Source organism: Garra rufa, chromosome 18 (assembly GCF_049309525.1).
Source record: "Garra rufa chromosome 18, GarRuf1.0, whole genome shotgun sequence".
In the NCBI taxonomy this organism is placed as follows: domain Eukaryota; kingdom Metazoa; phylum Chordata; class Actinopteri; order Cypriniformes; family Cyprinidae; genus Garra; species Garra rufa.
Window position 1 is genome coordinate 31,394,793 of NC_133378.1, and position 14,307 is coordinate 31,409,099.

At 35.0% G+C, this 14,307-nt stretch overlaps 1 protein-coding gene across 1 annotated transcript; it reads right to left on the bottom strand.

The window, feature by feature from the left end:
- Positions 1–326: 326 nt before the first annotated feature.
- Positions 327–11,745, bottom strand: racgap1 (Rac GTPase activating protein 1). The gene is made up of 17 exons (XM_073822908.1): positions 11,615–11,745; positions 10,926–11,016; positions 10,639–10,841; positions 10,401–10,543; positions 9,294–9,363; positions 9,059–9,112; positions 8,898–8,975; positions 8,475–8,592; positions 7,898–8,049; positions 7,232–7,396; positions 7,019–7,114; positions 6,739–6,937; positions 6,201–6,306; positions 3,807–3,939; positions 3,592–3,721; positions 3,399–3,510; positions 327–3,312 (listed from the first exon to the last, which is right to left on the bottom strand). The coding sequence occupies exons 2-17, from the start codon at positions 11,008–11,010 to the stop codon at positions 3,237–3,239; spliced, it is 1,920 nt and encodes a 639-aa protein (XP_073679009.1). The 5' UTR covers positions 11,011–11,016; positions 11,615–11,745; the 3' UTR covers positions 327–3,236.
- Between the last annotated feature and the right edge of the window lie 2,562 nt (positions 11,746–14,307).

Genomic DNA, 14,307 nt, shown 5'->3' on the forward strand with positions numbered 1-14,307 from the left:
GCATATTACTAATCAAACAATAAGTTTAGCTATATTTGCAGTAGGAATTTTACAAAATATCTTTATGGAACATGATCTTTACTTAATATCCTAATGATTTTTTGCATTATAGAAAAATGTATAATTTTAACCCATACAATGTATTTTTGGCTATTGCTACAGATATACCGTGATACTTAATACTGGTTTTGTGGTCCAGGGTCACAAATGAGCACAAGCGCTCTTGTAAATGGCTGGATACATAGACACAATAGTGTGAGCAGTCTGCTGAAAATTGACTCATCCTCAGGCCATCAACAATGAAAATGTGTTTGTTTCTACAGAACAGATTTGGAGAAATTTAGCATTACATCACTTGCTCACCAATAGGTCCTCTGCAGTGAATGGGTTTCGTCAGAATGAGAGTCCAAAGAGCTGATATAAACGTCACAATAATCCACAACACGACTCCAGTCCATCAATACTTGTGAAACGAAAAGCTGAGTTTTTATAACAAATACATAATTAAGGCATTTTAATTTTAAACCAGGTGCTTCTAGCTATAATGTGTAACAACACTTCCTCCAGTGGAAAAGTCATGTTTTCAAAATCAAAATCCACCCACATACACTACCAGTCAAAAGTTTCTGAACAGTAAGATTTTTAATGTTTTTTTGTTTTTTTTTTAAACGTCTCTTCTGCTCACCAAGCCTGCATTTATTTGATCTAAAGTACAAGAAAAAAAAAACAGTAAAATGTTTAAATATTTGTACTATTTGAAATACCTTTTTCCTATCTGAAGACATTTTAAAATCTAATTTATTCCTGTGATTTTAAAGCTGAATTTTTAGCATCATTACTCCAGTCACATGATCAGAAATCATTCTAATATTCTGATTTGCTGGTCAAAAAATAAAAATAAAAACAGCCGAGTAGAATTTTTTCAGGTTGGTTTGATGAATAGAAAGTTCAGAAGAACAGCGTTTATCTGAAATAGAAATCTTTTGTAACATTATAAATGTCTTTATCATCACGATTGATACATTTAAAGCATCCTTGCTAAATAAAAGTTTTAATTTCTATCATTTCTTTCCCTGACGCCAAGCTTTTGAATGGTGTAGTGTGTAATGTAACAAAAGCTTTTTATTTCAGATAAATGCTGATCTTTAGGTCTTTCTATTCAAAGAATCCTAAAATAATATACTGAACTGTTTTAAATATTGATAAGTTTCTTAAACAGTTGTCTTGATATTACAATAAGTTTTGAAGAATCATGTGACACTAAATACTAGAGTGATGACGCTGAAAATTGAGCTTTAAATCACATGAATAAATGACATTTTAAAATATATTCAAATAGAAAAGTGTTATCTTTAATAGTAAAAATTTTTCACTGTATTTTGGATCAAATAAATGCATGTTCAGTGAACAAAAAGAGATTTAATTTTTTTTTACTTGTATTTGTTCAGAAATATTAACTTAAGCACTTGTAAACAGTGCTTGATCTTTGCATATTTCACTCCTGATTCAGATGAAACATTTTTTTTGCTGAAGAAAGCAGTATTAACTATTATTGTAGTCTATAAACAATAGCTTGAGGTTAAAGTATGTTGATAAATTTTTTTACAAACACAGCTTTATGCTTTTCATTATCTTAATGGACTGGAATCTTGTGGATTACTTGTGAATTATTGTGATGTTTAAACTAATTCTGACGGCACCCATTCACTGCAGAGAATCCATTGGTGAGTAAATATGCTAAATTTCTTCATCAAAACAGATTTGGAGGGGGGAAAAACAACAACAAAAAAAAAACACCTACATCTTGGATGACTTGAACGCAAGTGAATTTTAAGCAAACTTCCATTTGAGTAAACCATTCCTTAACTAAAAAAAAACAAAAAAAACACAACAACTATATAGATGTTCTCATTTCTGGATCAGTTACTTGACAGTTGTAACCCACAAGGACTTGAGAAATCTATCCGTACTTCTTTTTCTATTAATTTCCAGTCTCATATTCTGACAAAATTTGTGCTTCAGTGATTTTGTATTGTATTTTAAATGAGAACATTTAGGTCTCACCACTTTCAGTCCAACTTTAAACCCCAATGCAATGTGTTGAAAGACAGACACGAAGGACTTGCAATAAATGAATGTATTTTACAAACAGCACAAGTCTTACAAAATATCACACCACTCAAAGTGAAAAGCAACTGGAGTTGATAAATCAACAGTGTTTGACAGTAAACAATTGCCCTTTTAAAACAATGAAAGCTTGACAGTTCAGTGCTGCACAACTACTGGTCCAGAAACAACGCACCACTGAAATGAAAATGACCAATTGTATACAGTAAAGAACGACTAATCAGTATAATCTTTTGTGAATTAGATGAGGTACACTAGATCCTTCAAAATCAGTCAATTCTCAGAGGGCACTTTTTTGTTTCTACTTTAAATATGGTATAAAATAACAAATTGAGTCAAAACTGCATAAACAATTCAATGCCATAGTGAAAATCCGAACAAATCCTGGCCATGTTCACTTATGATCAAAAGCAATTATGAAGCTGAAAGACAAAATGCCCAATCAAAACAACCAATAGTGTTTTCGCATACAAATTGCATAGGATACTCAATTTTCTGACAAATCTCAAGAAGATTCAAAAGTACATTTAACATCAGCAGCATCATTTTAACAAATTCTGTATTAAACCTACTGGCTGTGAAATCTAAGCTTGACCGTGTTAAAAAACACAGTTTACACTCTACATAGAAAAACCTGATAGTCACTACGGCCTTAAACCCTCTACGAGATTGAGATTTTGCCTGTCTTTTTGTAAAACACACAATTAAAATATACAAGCAATAAACAAGGTTACGGCTTCAGATTATACTACATACAAATCTTGCATACAGCATAACCTTTTTTTGTTTTAGGCGCTACAATCAAGTTCAGGTTTCTTGATAAAGAACTCCCAAACTGATGCAGAATGAGGTTTGAGGGATTGATGGAAGTGCTTATAATAGCCCATCGCTTTGGTTCTGAGAATGTTAACAGTACATTAAAACATTTAAAGGCGACTAAAATACAAATGTTGCTAGAAAACTCGACAGAGAAAAAAAAAAAAGAGTAGCGTTAATATGGTTAAAAATGAGGGACAAACCAGATATAAAATATGCAAGTAGGATACTGTAAAATATTGCAGCTGTTTCCCAAAGAAAAGAAAACCTCTTAGCCTTGAGGAGCTTCAGGGCTACTTTAGGAGAGGTGAAGCGAAGAAGTGCCCCTGGCGAGAGGCGCTGACCGCAGCTCTGCTCCTGCTCGAAAACCTAAAAACAGGAGGGATGTTCATAATGGTTAGTTCACTTCTACTCAGACAACAATACTGGCAGAACATGACAGGATTCAAACATACTTTGGAGTGATAGCATTGAGAGTTGCATTCTTCATGCGCTGGGAGAGAGAGCTGGACGATGGGGTCTTGTTCATCTGCTGGTCAGGAGTCGTAAGGGGTCCAAACATACTCGCTACAGGACAAAAAAATAAGCATGTTTTAATACAATGACGAAATAGTCGGGTTGTTTTTGGTTAATCTGTGAAATTCATACTTTTCTGATCAGGAGTTGCGTGGACATTGGCGTTCTCGATGATCATGTGATCATTGTGTGCATGGTCATTGTTGCTGATCATAAACTGACTCCAGTACTCCACAGGCAGACCCAGGAGACGCTCAACCACCTGAAAAAAAGAAAAAAAGAAAGTGCTTGGTGAAAAACTGTAGGCCAAAACACTAAAAAGTATACTTCTGGAAAAGGTTACTTACTTTTGGCTGACGTTTTGTGTCCTGCAGGATGGTCATCGGTTCTGGGTCAGGTACGGCATGACCCACAATTGTGGGCCCAAACACACGAGCCAGATTGGTTATGTCCATCTTTGTAACTTTGCTCTGGGCCACCCTGAAAATGATGGATATATAATAGTCTCATTATATGAAAATAATACATCTCACAGCCTAAAAACTGCCAACACAAGTGACAAGTTTTAAAGGTCCACTGAAGTGCTTTGAAACATGCAGCATTATTCTATACGTTGACGTAATTTCAGCTGAAACAGGAAAACTTTAAAATTCATATCAAAGCTTGGGCCAGAGCTGTTGAGCTTGGTAAAGCTGCATTTGACAGCCACAAACTCATATAATCACTATAAGATATAGCATTCTGTGTGGAATTCAAATAAGTCTGATACGTTTTGAGGTTTACGTCGATTTACGCATATGACCTACTCTGTGCAATCATGTCTATGGACCGGATCAGACTGTGTGTGTGCTGCAGTGGTTCGTGTGACAGCGTGAAACCAGACTTACTTTGCCCTTCTGGAAAGCATATTTACACTGTCTGAATCGTTCTCTATTCCCTATATAGTGTACTTTGTGCCATTCAGCATACAGAAAATGCTAATTCTGTGAACTGACAGATTTCAGCCGCAGCTTCAGTGTCTATTTCTAGTGTATAGGACAGGGCGCTTCAGATTCTAGAGAGCATTTGATTGGACAAAGTTTGATGAGAAGCTGAAGTGCAGGGTGATGTCATTAAAATCGTCGATCCATATTGGCGGAAGTTAGAGACTAAGTTTTGAATATCTTCTAAATGTGAATTTTGTCTTTGCACACTAGTTTATAGTTAGTCTTAAGGCTAACATATTCATACTAGAAGCCAAAAACAACAACAACTTATATGTGACCCTGGACCACAAAACCAGTCTTAAGTCGCTGGGGTATATTTGTAGCAATAGCCAAAAATACATTGTATGGGTCAAAATTATAGATTTTTCTTTTATGTCAAAAATCATTAGGAAATTAAGTAAAGATCATGTTCTATGAAGATTTTTTGTAAAATTCCTACTGTAAACCTATCAAAATGTAATTTTTGATTAGTAATATGCATTAAGAACTTAATTTGGACAATTTTAAAGGTGATTTTCTCAGTATTTTGATTTTTTGCACCCTCAGATTCCAGATTTTCAAATAGATGTATCTCAGCCAAATATTGTCCTATCCTAACAAAACATACATCAATAGAAAGCTTATTTATTGAGCCTTATGACTGGTTTTGTGGTCCAGGGTCACATTTCATGGGGACTTTAATTTCCAAGAATGTTGCTCCAAATTATGCTGAACTGATAGTTTTACTTAACTGAGAAACACAATAAATCATAAGGATGTGTGATGGAAAGACTTTAAATACAAAACATTTAGAGAAAAGAAAAAAAGTTTCTAAGATTGATTGGCATACATATCTGGTAACAATTGTGTAACCATTTTATTCAGTTTAGTCAAATACAGTTTAAAGGGATAGATCACCCAAAAATGAAAATTCTGTCATTTGTTACTCATCCTCCTGTCATTCTAAACCCGTAAGATGGGTTTAGAATGACAGGGTAATTAAGATATTTTGGATGAAAGCCTGAGAGCTTTCTGACCCTGCACAGACAGCAACGCAACTGACATGTTCAAGACCCAGAAGGGTATTAAGGACATTGTTAAAATAGTCCATGTGACATCAGTGGTTCAACCGTAATGTTATAAAGCTATGGGAACACTTAATTCTTAGTTAAGTTTTTTTTTTTTTTTTTCAAACAATATCTTCTCTTCCTTGACAGTCTTCACTGCACATTCACGAGTGTGCATCTCTATTTACCATGTTTCTGGGTCTTAAAAGTGTCAGTAGCATTGCAGTCTATGCAGGGTCAGAAAGCTCTTGGATTTCAACAAAAATATCTTAATAGGTTTTACAGGTTTGGAAAGACATTAGGGCGAGGAATTAATGACAGAATTTTCATTTTTGAGCGAACTGCCCCCTTAACTGTAAGATGTTGGATGTCTACAGGGTATTTACTGCATTATAAATACATTAAAATTATGCAGCTGTAATAATAATTGCTGCAAGCTGCAAGTATAATATACTTGAAGCAAAGTTTTTTTGTAATGCCTAAAAGTTTTTACATTTACGCTTTTACACCCTCTAGTACAACTATCTCTTAAGGCACTGATGTCTTTAGACAGCTCAAGCTGCTTTAAACTTGGAATATTCTTTTAATAATCACAAATGCAAGTGTAATCTGGTAAGAAACACATTTGGTTTTTATAATTAAGTACTATCAGCAAGTGGCACCAGCAATAAAGCATTCTGTAGAATTAGAGAGCATATGTGCTGTTTACCTCTGCAAATGGATGACGAGGAAGGCCAGAGTGTCTCTGTTAGGCTGTGGAAGATCACTGATGTTCTGATACATCAAGGCAATGCTGTTGTCATCATCGGACAGCTCTATGAGAAAAGACTAAATAGTTATTGAATGTAGTGATATTAAACTAAACAAGAAAAAGCAAAAGTTGACATTGGTAACGTTACAAAAGATTTCCATTTCAAATAAATACCGTTTTCCATTTTCTAATCAAAGAACCTCACGTCAATCCAATGGTTTTCACAGAAATATTAAGCAGCACAACCGTCTTAATTACAGCAAATCAGAATATTAGAATGATTTCTGAAGGATGATATGACACATAAGACTGAAGTCTTGATGCTGAAATTCAGCTTTGCATCACATGAATAAATTACATTTTAAAACATTAAAATAAAAGTTTTATTAAATAGTAATAATTTTTCACAACATAACCTTTAGTCTTTACTGTAGCTTTGATCAAATAATGCAACAAGCCCCAATTTTTGAACACTTATTCATACATCGACACTAACCTGCTGCATCCATGAAGGCACGGTTGAGGCGGAAGGTCAGCAGGGGTTCTTTGAGGTTCCTTAGGAAGTCCTTAAGAAGCCCAGTGATGGCATGGATATCTTCCACCTTGCTGAGTAGGGGAACAGTCTTCCCACGCAGAAACTTCTCTTTCAGTTCCTTGACCACTCGATCGGAGCCAGACACTCGGTACAGACCAGTCTATCAAAGGAATATGCAGGTTTTCAGACCATACTCGTCTTGTTTAGTATTGTTAAGAATTTGGCATCTTTATTGAGTTACCTCATGTAGGCCTCTCTGCTCAATCTCATTAACGCAGTGCACCACTAGCGAAGGGATCATGGGAGAGGAGGAGGAGACGTAGTTTGCTAGGATGCCCTGTTGAACAAAAAAAAATAAATAAATAAATAAAATGACACCAGAAGCAATCAATGAATAAGGTAAATGTTTAAAGAAATTAGGAAAAAATGATAAAGCTTCATAAAGATTTGTCACCTCCTCAGATTTTACTGGAGTCCCAGTCATGGTTGGAATGCAGGGAAGAGGGCAGCGCTCACGGCACTCGGGGTGGGCCACCACACGGCAGTCCCTGCACTTTAGGGAGATCTTCCCAAATTTGATCCTCTTACCACATGGCACACAAGACTCCGGCTTGATCACCTAAGACAAATCACAAGAGCCAGGCATATATAAACTGTGTTTTTAGCAGTTTTACATGCTTTGAAAACTTTATTTGATGTGGACATTTCTACTTTGCTTTTTTTTTTTGCTATAATAACAAAAATAGGTTACGATCTTGCAAATCATAGAATCGGTGTGAACAATGAATGTTACTATTATATCAGCACTCATTGCTTAAAGGGATAGTTTAGCCAATCATAATTTTATGAAGCTACGAGAATACTTTGTGTTATACTTTTTATTTTTGGATGAACTATCCCCTTTAAATGTCATTTAATTATTTATTAGCTTTACAACAACTGCATTTCCCGCATTTTAGAAAAGCCCTGATTTGCGCAATCAAATTATAAATGGAACTAACAATTGTATAACTTCAAAAACCAAGAGTGAGCAACCCTCTGGTTGGGACTTAAGAGCAATGCATTTGGAGAAGCGCATTGATTTGAGAGATTAAAAAGATTTGTATGCAGCACATCATACCGTTTTGGAGACAAACTCATGCAGACGGACACCTCCGTTGCCCTGGGGAGTGCTGGGCTCTGCCTTGATCTCTCCATTGGGCTGACTAGGCTGCTTGAACACATCCATAGACTGAACAGAGTCGGTGTCAGCAGTGTCCCACTCTACAGCAGCTGAGGAACAAAGCAGAGAGAGAAGCAGTGCTCACTACTGCAGAATACTTAAACAGAAATGCAAAGGCTCAGGGTGTGAGAAATGATCATGAAAAACATCCTATACAAAACAGCCCTCTCATAAAGAAAAAAAAACAACAATGATAAAGAGACTCAACAAGGGGTCAATTTAAAACACCCCAGAGTCCTACAAACCATGTATTCAATTATTTAAAAAATTAATCTTTGACCCTGTTCAATAAAACAACGCATATTTATGATACCGCAGCCTCATATCATGACTCACTGTGGAGCTTATTTATAAAACAGCAGCCTGCACATTATTATTCGGTCAATAAGAAAATCGCATAATCAATGACTCATGCAAATACTCTCTTGCTCTGCGCTGTGCGCCTTTGCAAATGACAATAATAAATTTAGCTTACCAGTTTTTCGGCGGCTTCGGGTCCAGTAAGGAACAGCCTCCACCGTGGTGACAGCTTCAATGGGCCCGCCATCAGCGGGCACCGTCACGGTGGTCTTAGCCACCAGAGACTCATTACCCTGAGAAAACGTGACTTGAATTAATTGTCAAACTATTTCTGACTCACTACCCATTCAACTAAAATACAGAGGTATTAACTGGACATTAACAGCGCATCAAAATCAACCAGGGAATAGCTTGTTGGTTCTCACAATGTCAAGAGAAGACAAAACTTCCCAATATTCACACTCCTATGGGTCGTAGGAACTGGTGGAAACATTTTACTCGTAATGACTAAAGCAAAGCCCTGCAGGGAGCCTTTAAACTTAAGAGTCTTTCACTAGTATTAGACAGTCAGTCTTGTGCTTATGTAAGCCGCTCTTACTTTCTCAGAGGTTCGGCCGGTGGAACGAGACCTCTTGGCAGCGGCAGGGGGGCCGTCTGTGTGGTTTCGGGAGGAGCGCTGCATGGAGACAGATTAAATGATTAGGTACTGACTGAAATTTGGATGTAATCTGAGTTAATATAGTTTTTTGGGGAGCTTACTCTCTTTTGCCGTTTCTTGAGACGAACAGTCCTGATCGCAGAAGAGTCCCAGTCCTTTTTTTTCAAAGAAAAGTTCAGAAATAAATTACCACATCAACAAAACTCTGGTAAATAAAAGATGAGCTAGCCTAACAAAATTGTAAAAAAAAATTTAAATGCTATACTTTCTCCCTGTCAGGTTTGAGACAGGGATACATATCAGTATAATGCTTTAGTATTCAAGAAAAAGGCATACCAAAGAATCATCAGTTTTATCATAACTGATGTCTGACAAGATAGAGGCTGATTCATCAATGGTGGTCAGTCTAGAAGAGAGTGGGGGGGGGGGGGGATGAAGGCAAGCAGAAGAAACATTTCAATCAGCAGTCAACATCTGAAGTTGCCCTAAGACAAGACCAAGCCTGCATTTATTTGAGCCTGCATTTATTTGATCCAAAGTACAGCAAAAAAAAGTACATGTTCAAATATTTTACTATTTAAAATAGCTGTTTTCTATTTGAATACATTTTAAAGTGCATGTTGAATTTTTAGCATCATTACTCAAGTCTTCAGTGTTACATTATCCTTCAGAAATCATTGTAATATTTTTTGCTGCTCAAAAACTATTTATCATCATGTTGAAAACAGTTGAGCAGATTTTTTTCAGGTTTCTTTGATGAATAGAAAGTTCACAAGAACAGCATTTATCTGAAACACAAATCTATTGTAACATCATAAATGACTTCATCATCACCTTTGAAAAATTTAAAGCATCCTTGCTAAATAAAAGTATTATTTACTATAACTTCTTTCCCAAAAGAATAAATAAAATCTGACTCAAAGCTTTTGAATGGTATAGTGTATAATGTTACAAAAGCTTTTTATTTCAGGTAAATGCTGATCTTTGGATCTTTCTATTCATCAAAGAATCCTAATAAAATGTACTCAACTGTTTTAAATATTGATAATAATAATAAAAATGTTTCTTGAACAGCATATCAGCATGATTTCTGAAGGATCATGTGACACTGAAGACTGGAGTAATGAGGCTGAAAATGTAGCTTTGTTCACAGGAATAAATTACATTTTAAAATATATTCAAATAGAAAGTAGTTATTTTAAATAGTACAATTATTTCACAATATTGCTGCTTTTGCTGTATTTTGAATCAAATAAGTGATTTTTAAAAACATTAAAAATCTTACTGTCCAAAAACTTTTGACTGGTAGTGCATAAAACTGAAACCCCCTCATCTAATCTTTTATGATTCCAATCTTGAAGGATTTCTTAAAGAATAACCAGGTTTAGTCAAAAATCCATAATAAAAAGGGTCGATAATGTGATTTGATGTTCATTCTCTTACCGTCGGCTAGTGTTGAGGTTTGCAGGATTCTGTGAACGGGCATTCAGAAAGGCCAGAGCTGAGCGCTGCTCTTCATTTAACTGGATGCTGTTACTGGAGCCTTCAGTCACCAACAACTCCCGGATGAGCTGGATCTGACGGTCCTGCAGGAGTACGAGAAAACATCTGGTTTTAGCCGAAATTCAGAGAACAGGTCTACAACACAACCATGCAAACATGCAAAAAGAGGCATACAAACCAGTTTTGCACAGTCAGCCTCAGCTTTCTGTCTGCGACGGATCTCCACATCTACCTGGTTGCGAGCATGTTTGAGCTTGACCTCCAGAGCTCCTCGCTCCGTCTCAGCCTTGGTGAGCACCTCCTTACAAGCATTCAGCTCCTGCTCGACTCTCAACCATTTACGACGACTGTCCTCAAAGTTCACAGCCAACTGAATGAACTCTGTCAATGAGATAAAGAATGGCAGTGAATATTTTGTACAGTATGCATTTTATTTCAAATTTTCAAGCCACAAAAAGTACTTACGGGGCTCAATGCTTTCAGTGAGAACATCAACTTGTGCCCGCATGCTTTCAAAAAGGCCGTGAAGATTGATCACAGCAGTCTCCATGTCCTCCTGTGTCGCAGAAAAAACATTTTAAGTGTGTGTAACAGTTCAAATAACTAGCTAGGTAGCTATTTAGTGCTTCTAGTTATATCGTTCTGAGACCCAGCAACTTATATTAAGTTGCAATATGATTTTTAATATCTTGCCAGCATACATGCCACTGTCTGGACACTGTGTGGCTTTTTAGTATTAGTATAATGTTGGGGGCGTGGCCAAATAATGAATATTAATATGTGCCTGAATAAAACATTCAAAATAATAACAACAGTATGAGTAAAAGCAGTAATAATATAAAAAAAATCTAAGAGTAAGAGTACATAAAAAGGTGACGAAATTAAATATTATTAACTTATTTAAAAAGAAAACAAAAAAAATGCACTAAAACACCATAGTAATGCTTCTAAAAGTAGTATTACACTAGTTTTTACTGATATTATGAGGCTAAAATTGTAGATAATAAATGTCTTTCGCATTTAAATCACGTTATGATTAATGATGAACAATAGAAATACTGTAAAACACTAGCATGTGTCTTATAATCGACTGGTCATTAGTAACAAAGACAACAAACATTCATTAAAGCAAGTCGTCAGATATTTGAACTTACGGATTTGCGTAGACGTCCAGCCTTGTGTGTGAAACGATGTTTTTCAAAATTATAATTTGAAAAGAGATTTTCTCCAGGGACAACAGTACCGTACCAGTGTGTTCAACCACGTTTACCCGGATATGTTGTTAACGTTACCGTCTACAGGAGTTGCGTTTCAAATTTACCCGCCAGCCAATCATCGCCGGCGGTGCGTGTTGACGTAGGCGCGTCGACGCAGTACGTACAGGCGGTGCGTCTGCTGTACTAAAATTTGGGGGTCTGCGTAATAGTTATACAAGTACACTCAACAATTTCAAAAATAAATAAATACATACATACATAAATAATTAAAGAATTGCGTACTAAATAGGGCACCTAAAAGGCAAAACTGGACATAATGTAGTTTCTTAAAAAAAGAAAATTATTAATAATTTAGAAATGGAGAAATTTATAACTATATTATATATATTAAATTTACATTTACATTTACATTTATTCATTTAGCCGACGCTTTTATCCAAAGCGACTTACAATTGGGAATACAACAAGTGATTCATCCTAAGGAGGCAGATCAACATAGGAAGTGTTCAAAAATACCATATATCAGGCGTTGTTAGAAGAGTGCAGGCTAGAAGGAGAAGATCAAGAAAGAGAGGGAAAAACAGGCTAGAAGGGAGGATTTTTTATTTATTTATTTATTTTTTTATTGAGTCAGATAGTGTCGAAAAAGATGGGTTTTCAGCAGTCGTTTGAAAGCTTAAGGAGTCTGCATTCCGGATAGGGGTGGGAAGATCATTCCACCAGGCAGGGACATTGAACGAGAATGTTCTGGACAGTGATTTAATACCTCTCTGTGGTGGTACAATGAGGCGTCTTTCACTAGAGGATCTCAGTCTTCTGGAAGGAGTGTAGATGTGTAGTAGTGAATGGAGGTAGGCAGGTGATGATCCGGTGGCTGTCCTATATGCCAGCATCAGTGTCTTGAATTTGATGCGTGCTGTAACCGGTAGCCAGTGCAGGGATATGAAGAGAGGAGTAACATGGGCCTTTTTGGGCTCATTGAAGACCAGTCGTGCTGCTGCATTCTGAATCATTTGTAGAGGCTTGGTTGTACATGCTGGAAGACCAGCTAAAAGAGCATTGCAGTAGTCCAGCCTGGAAATGACCAGGGCCTGGACGAGGAGTTGTGTAGCATGCTCTGTTAGGAAGGGCCTGATCTTTCTGATGTTGTACAATGCAAACCTGCAAGATCGAGCGGTCTTAGCTATGTGGTCTTTAAAAGTCAGTTGGTTGTCAAAGATAACACCCAGATTTCTGGCTGAAGTTGATGGGGTAATTGTTGATGAACCTAACTGGATGGAGAAGTCATGCTGTAGAGATGGAGTGGCAGGAAAGATAAGGAGTTCCGTCTTTGCTAGATTGAGCTGTAGATGGTGTTCCTTCATAAATTACAACAAAGTAATTTAGTAATTATATTATTGTGTTTTGTCAGAGACAAAAATATTGATAATGTATGTGCAGTTATTGATAATGTGTGTGCAGTTTTAAAACATAAATATTATTAAAAAGTAAAATATATATAATCATATAATATAAAACAGCATAAAATAATATAATATATGATGGTAAACAATATAAAATAAAATTATACTTAAAATGTTAATAAAACAGTAAAATATATAATAATTTAAAATAAAATATTGTCTATAATATAATATCAAATAATATTTAAAAGAATATATAAAATAATATATAGAATAAAATAATATCATGTAAAATAATACGCTAAATAACACCAATAAAATATAAATAAAAAAAACTTAAAATAAAATTAAAATATAAAAAAACTAAAATAATACATAAAATAAATATAAAAAATATAAATATAAATAAAAATGTTAAAAAAAAAATAAAATAATGCATAACTAATATTAATGACAAGTCAAAAAATATAATATATCATGTAAAATAGCTTATATAATATCATATAATATGATATATGTGTGTGCACTTTTTTGAAACATTTCAGATTTGCAATTGCACTGGATATAATATGATATTATAATATATATATATATATATATATATATATATATATATATATATATATATATATATATATATCCATAAAATGGTAATTAATAGATAATAAAAAATAAGCTTTAACCAACTAAATAAATTTAAAATAAATACAAAAATAAATAAAACCAGCAGTACAGTGTTTTAGAAAAAGGGTATTGTAATAATTCAAGATAAATAAAAATTATTTTTTCCCCATATATCCATTTTGACAGTATAAACTGGGTCTTTATATACAAATAGATGCCTTTCAAGTTTAGGATGAGGGTCTATTGCATGAGGATGATCATATATAAGGGTCTTTGGCATCTAAGATGTCCTAAGGTTGCTTTTCATGCTGGTAATTTAAATGGGCCAGACATAAATTAATTAGATAAATAAATAAATATTTCCTTTCAGTAGATGCATTAGGCTAATTACTATTTATGCCTAGTTTCCTTCTATCTAAACAGTATATCTAACTGCACATTTCCCTTTTGTAAGCTACTATATCATCCATCTATCTATCTATCTATCTATCTATCTATCTATCTATCTATCTATCTATCTATCTATCTATCTATCTATCTATCTATCTATCTATCTATCTATCTATCTATCTATCTATCTATCTATCTATCTATCTCAGCTTA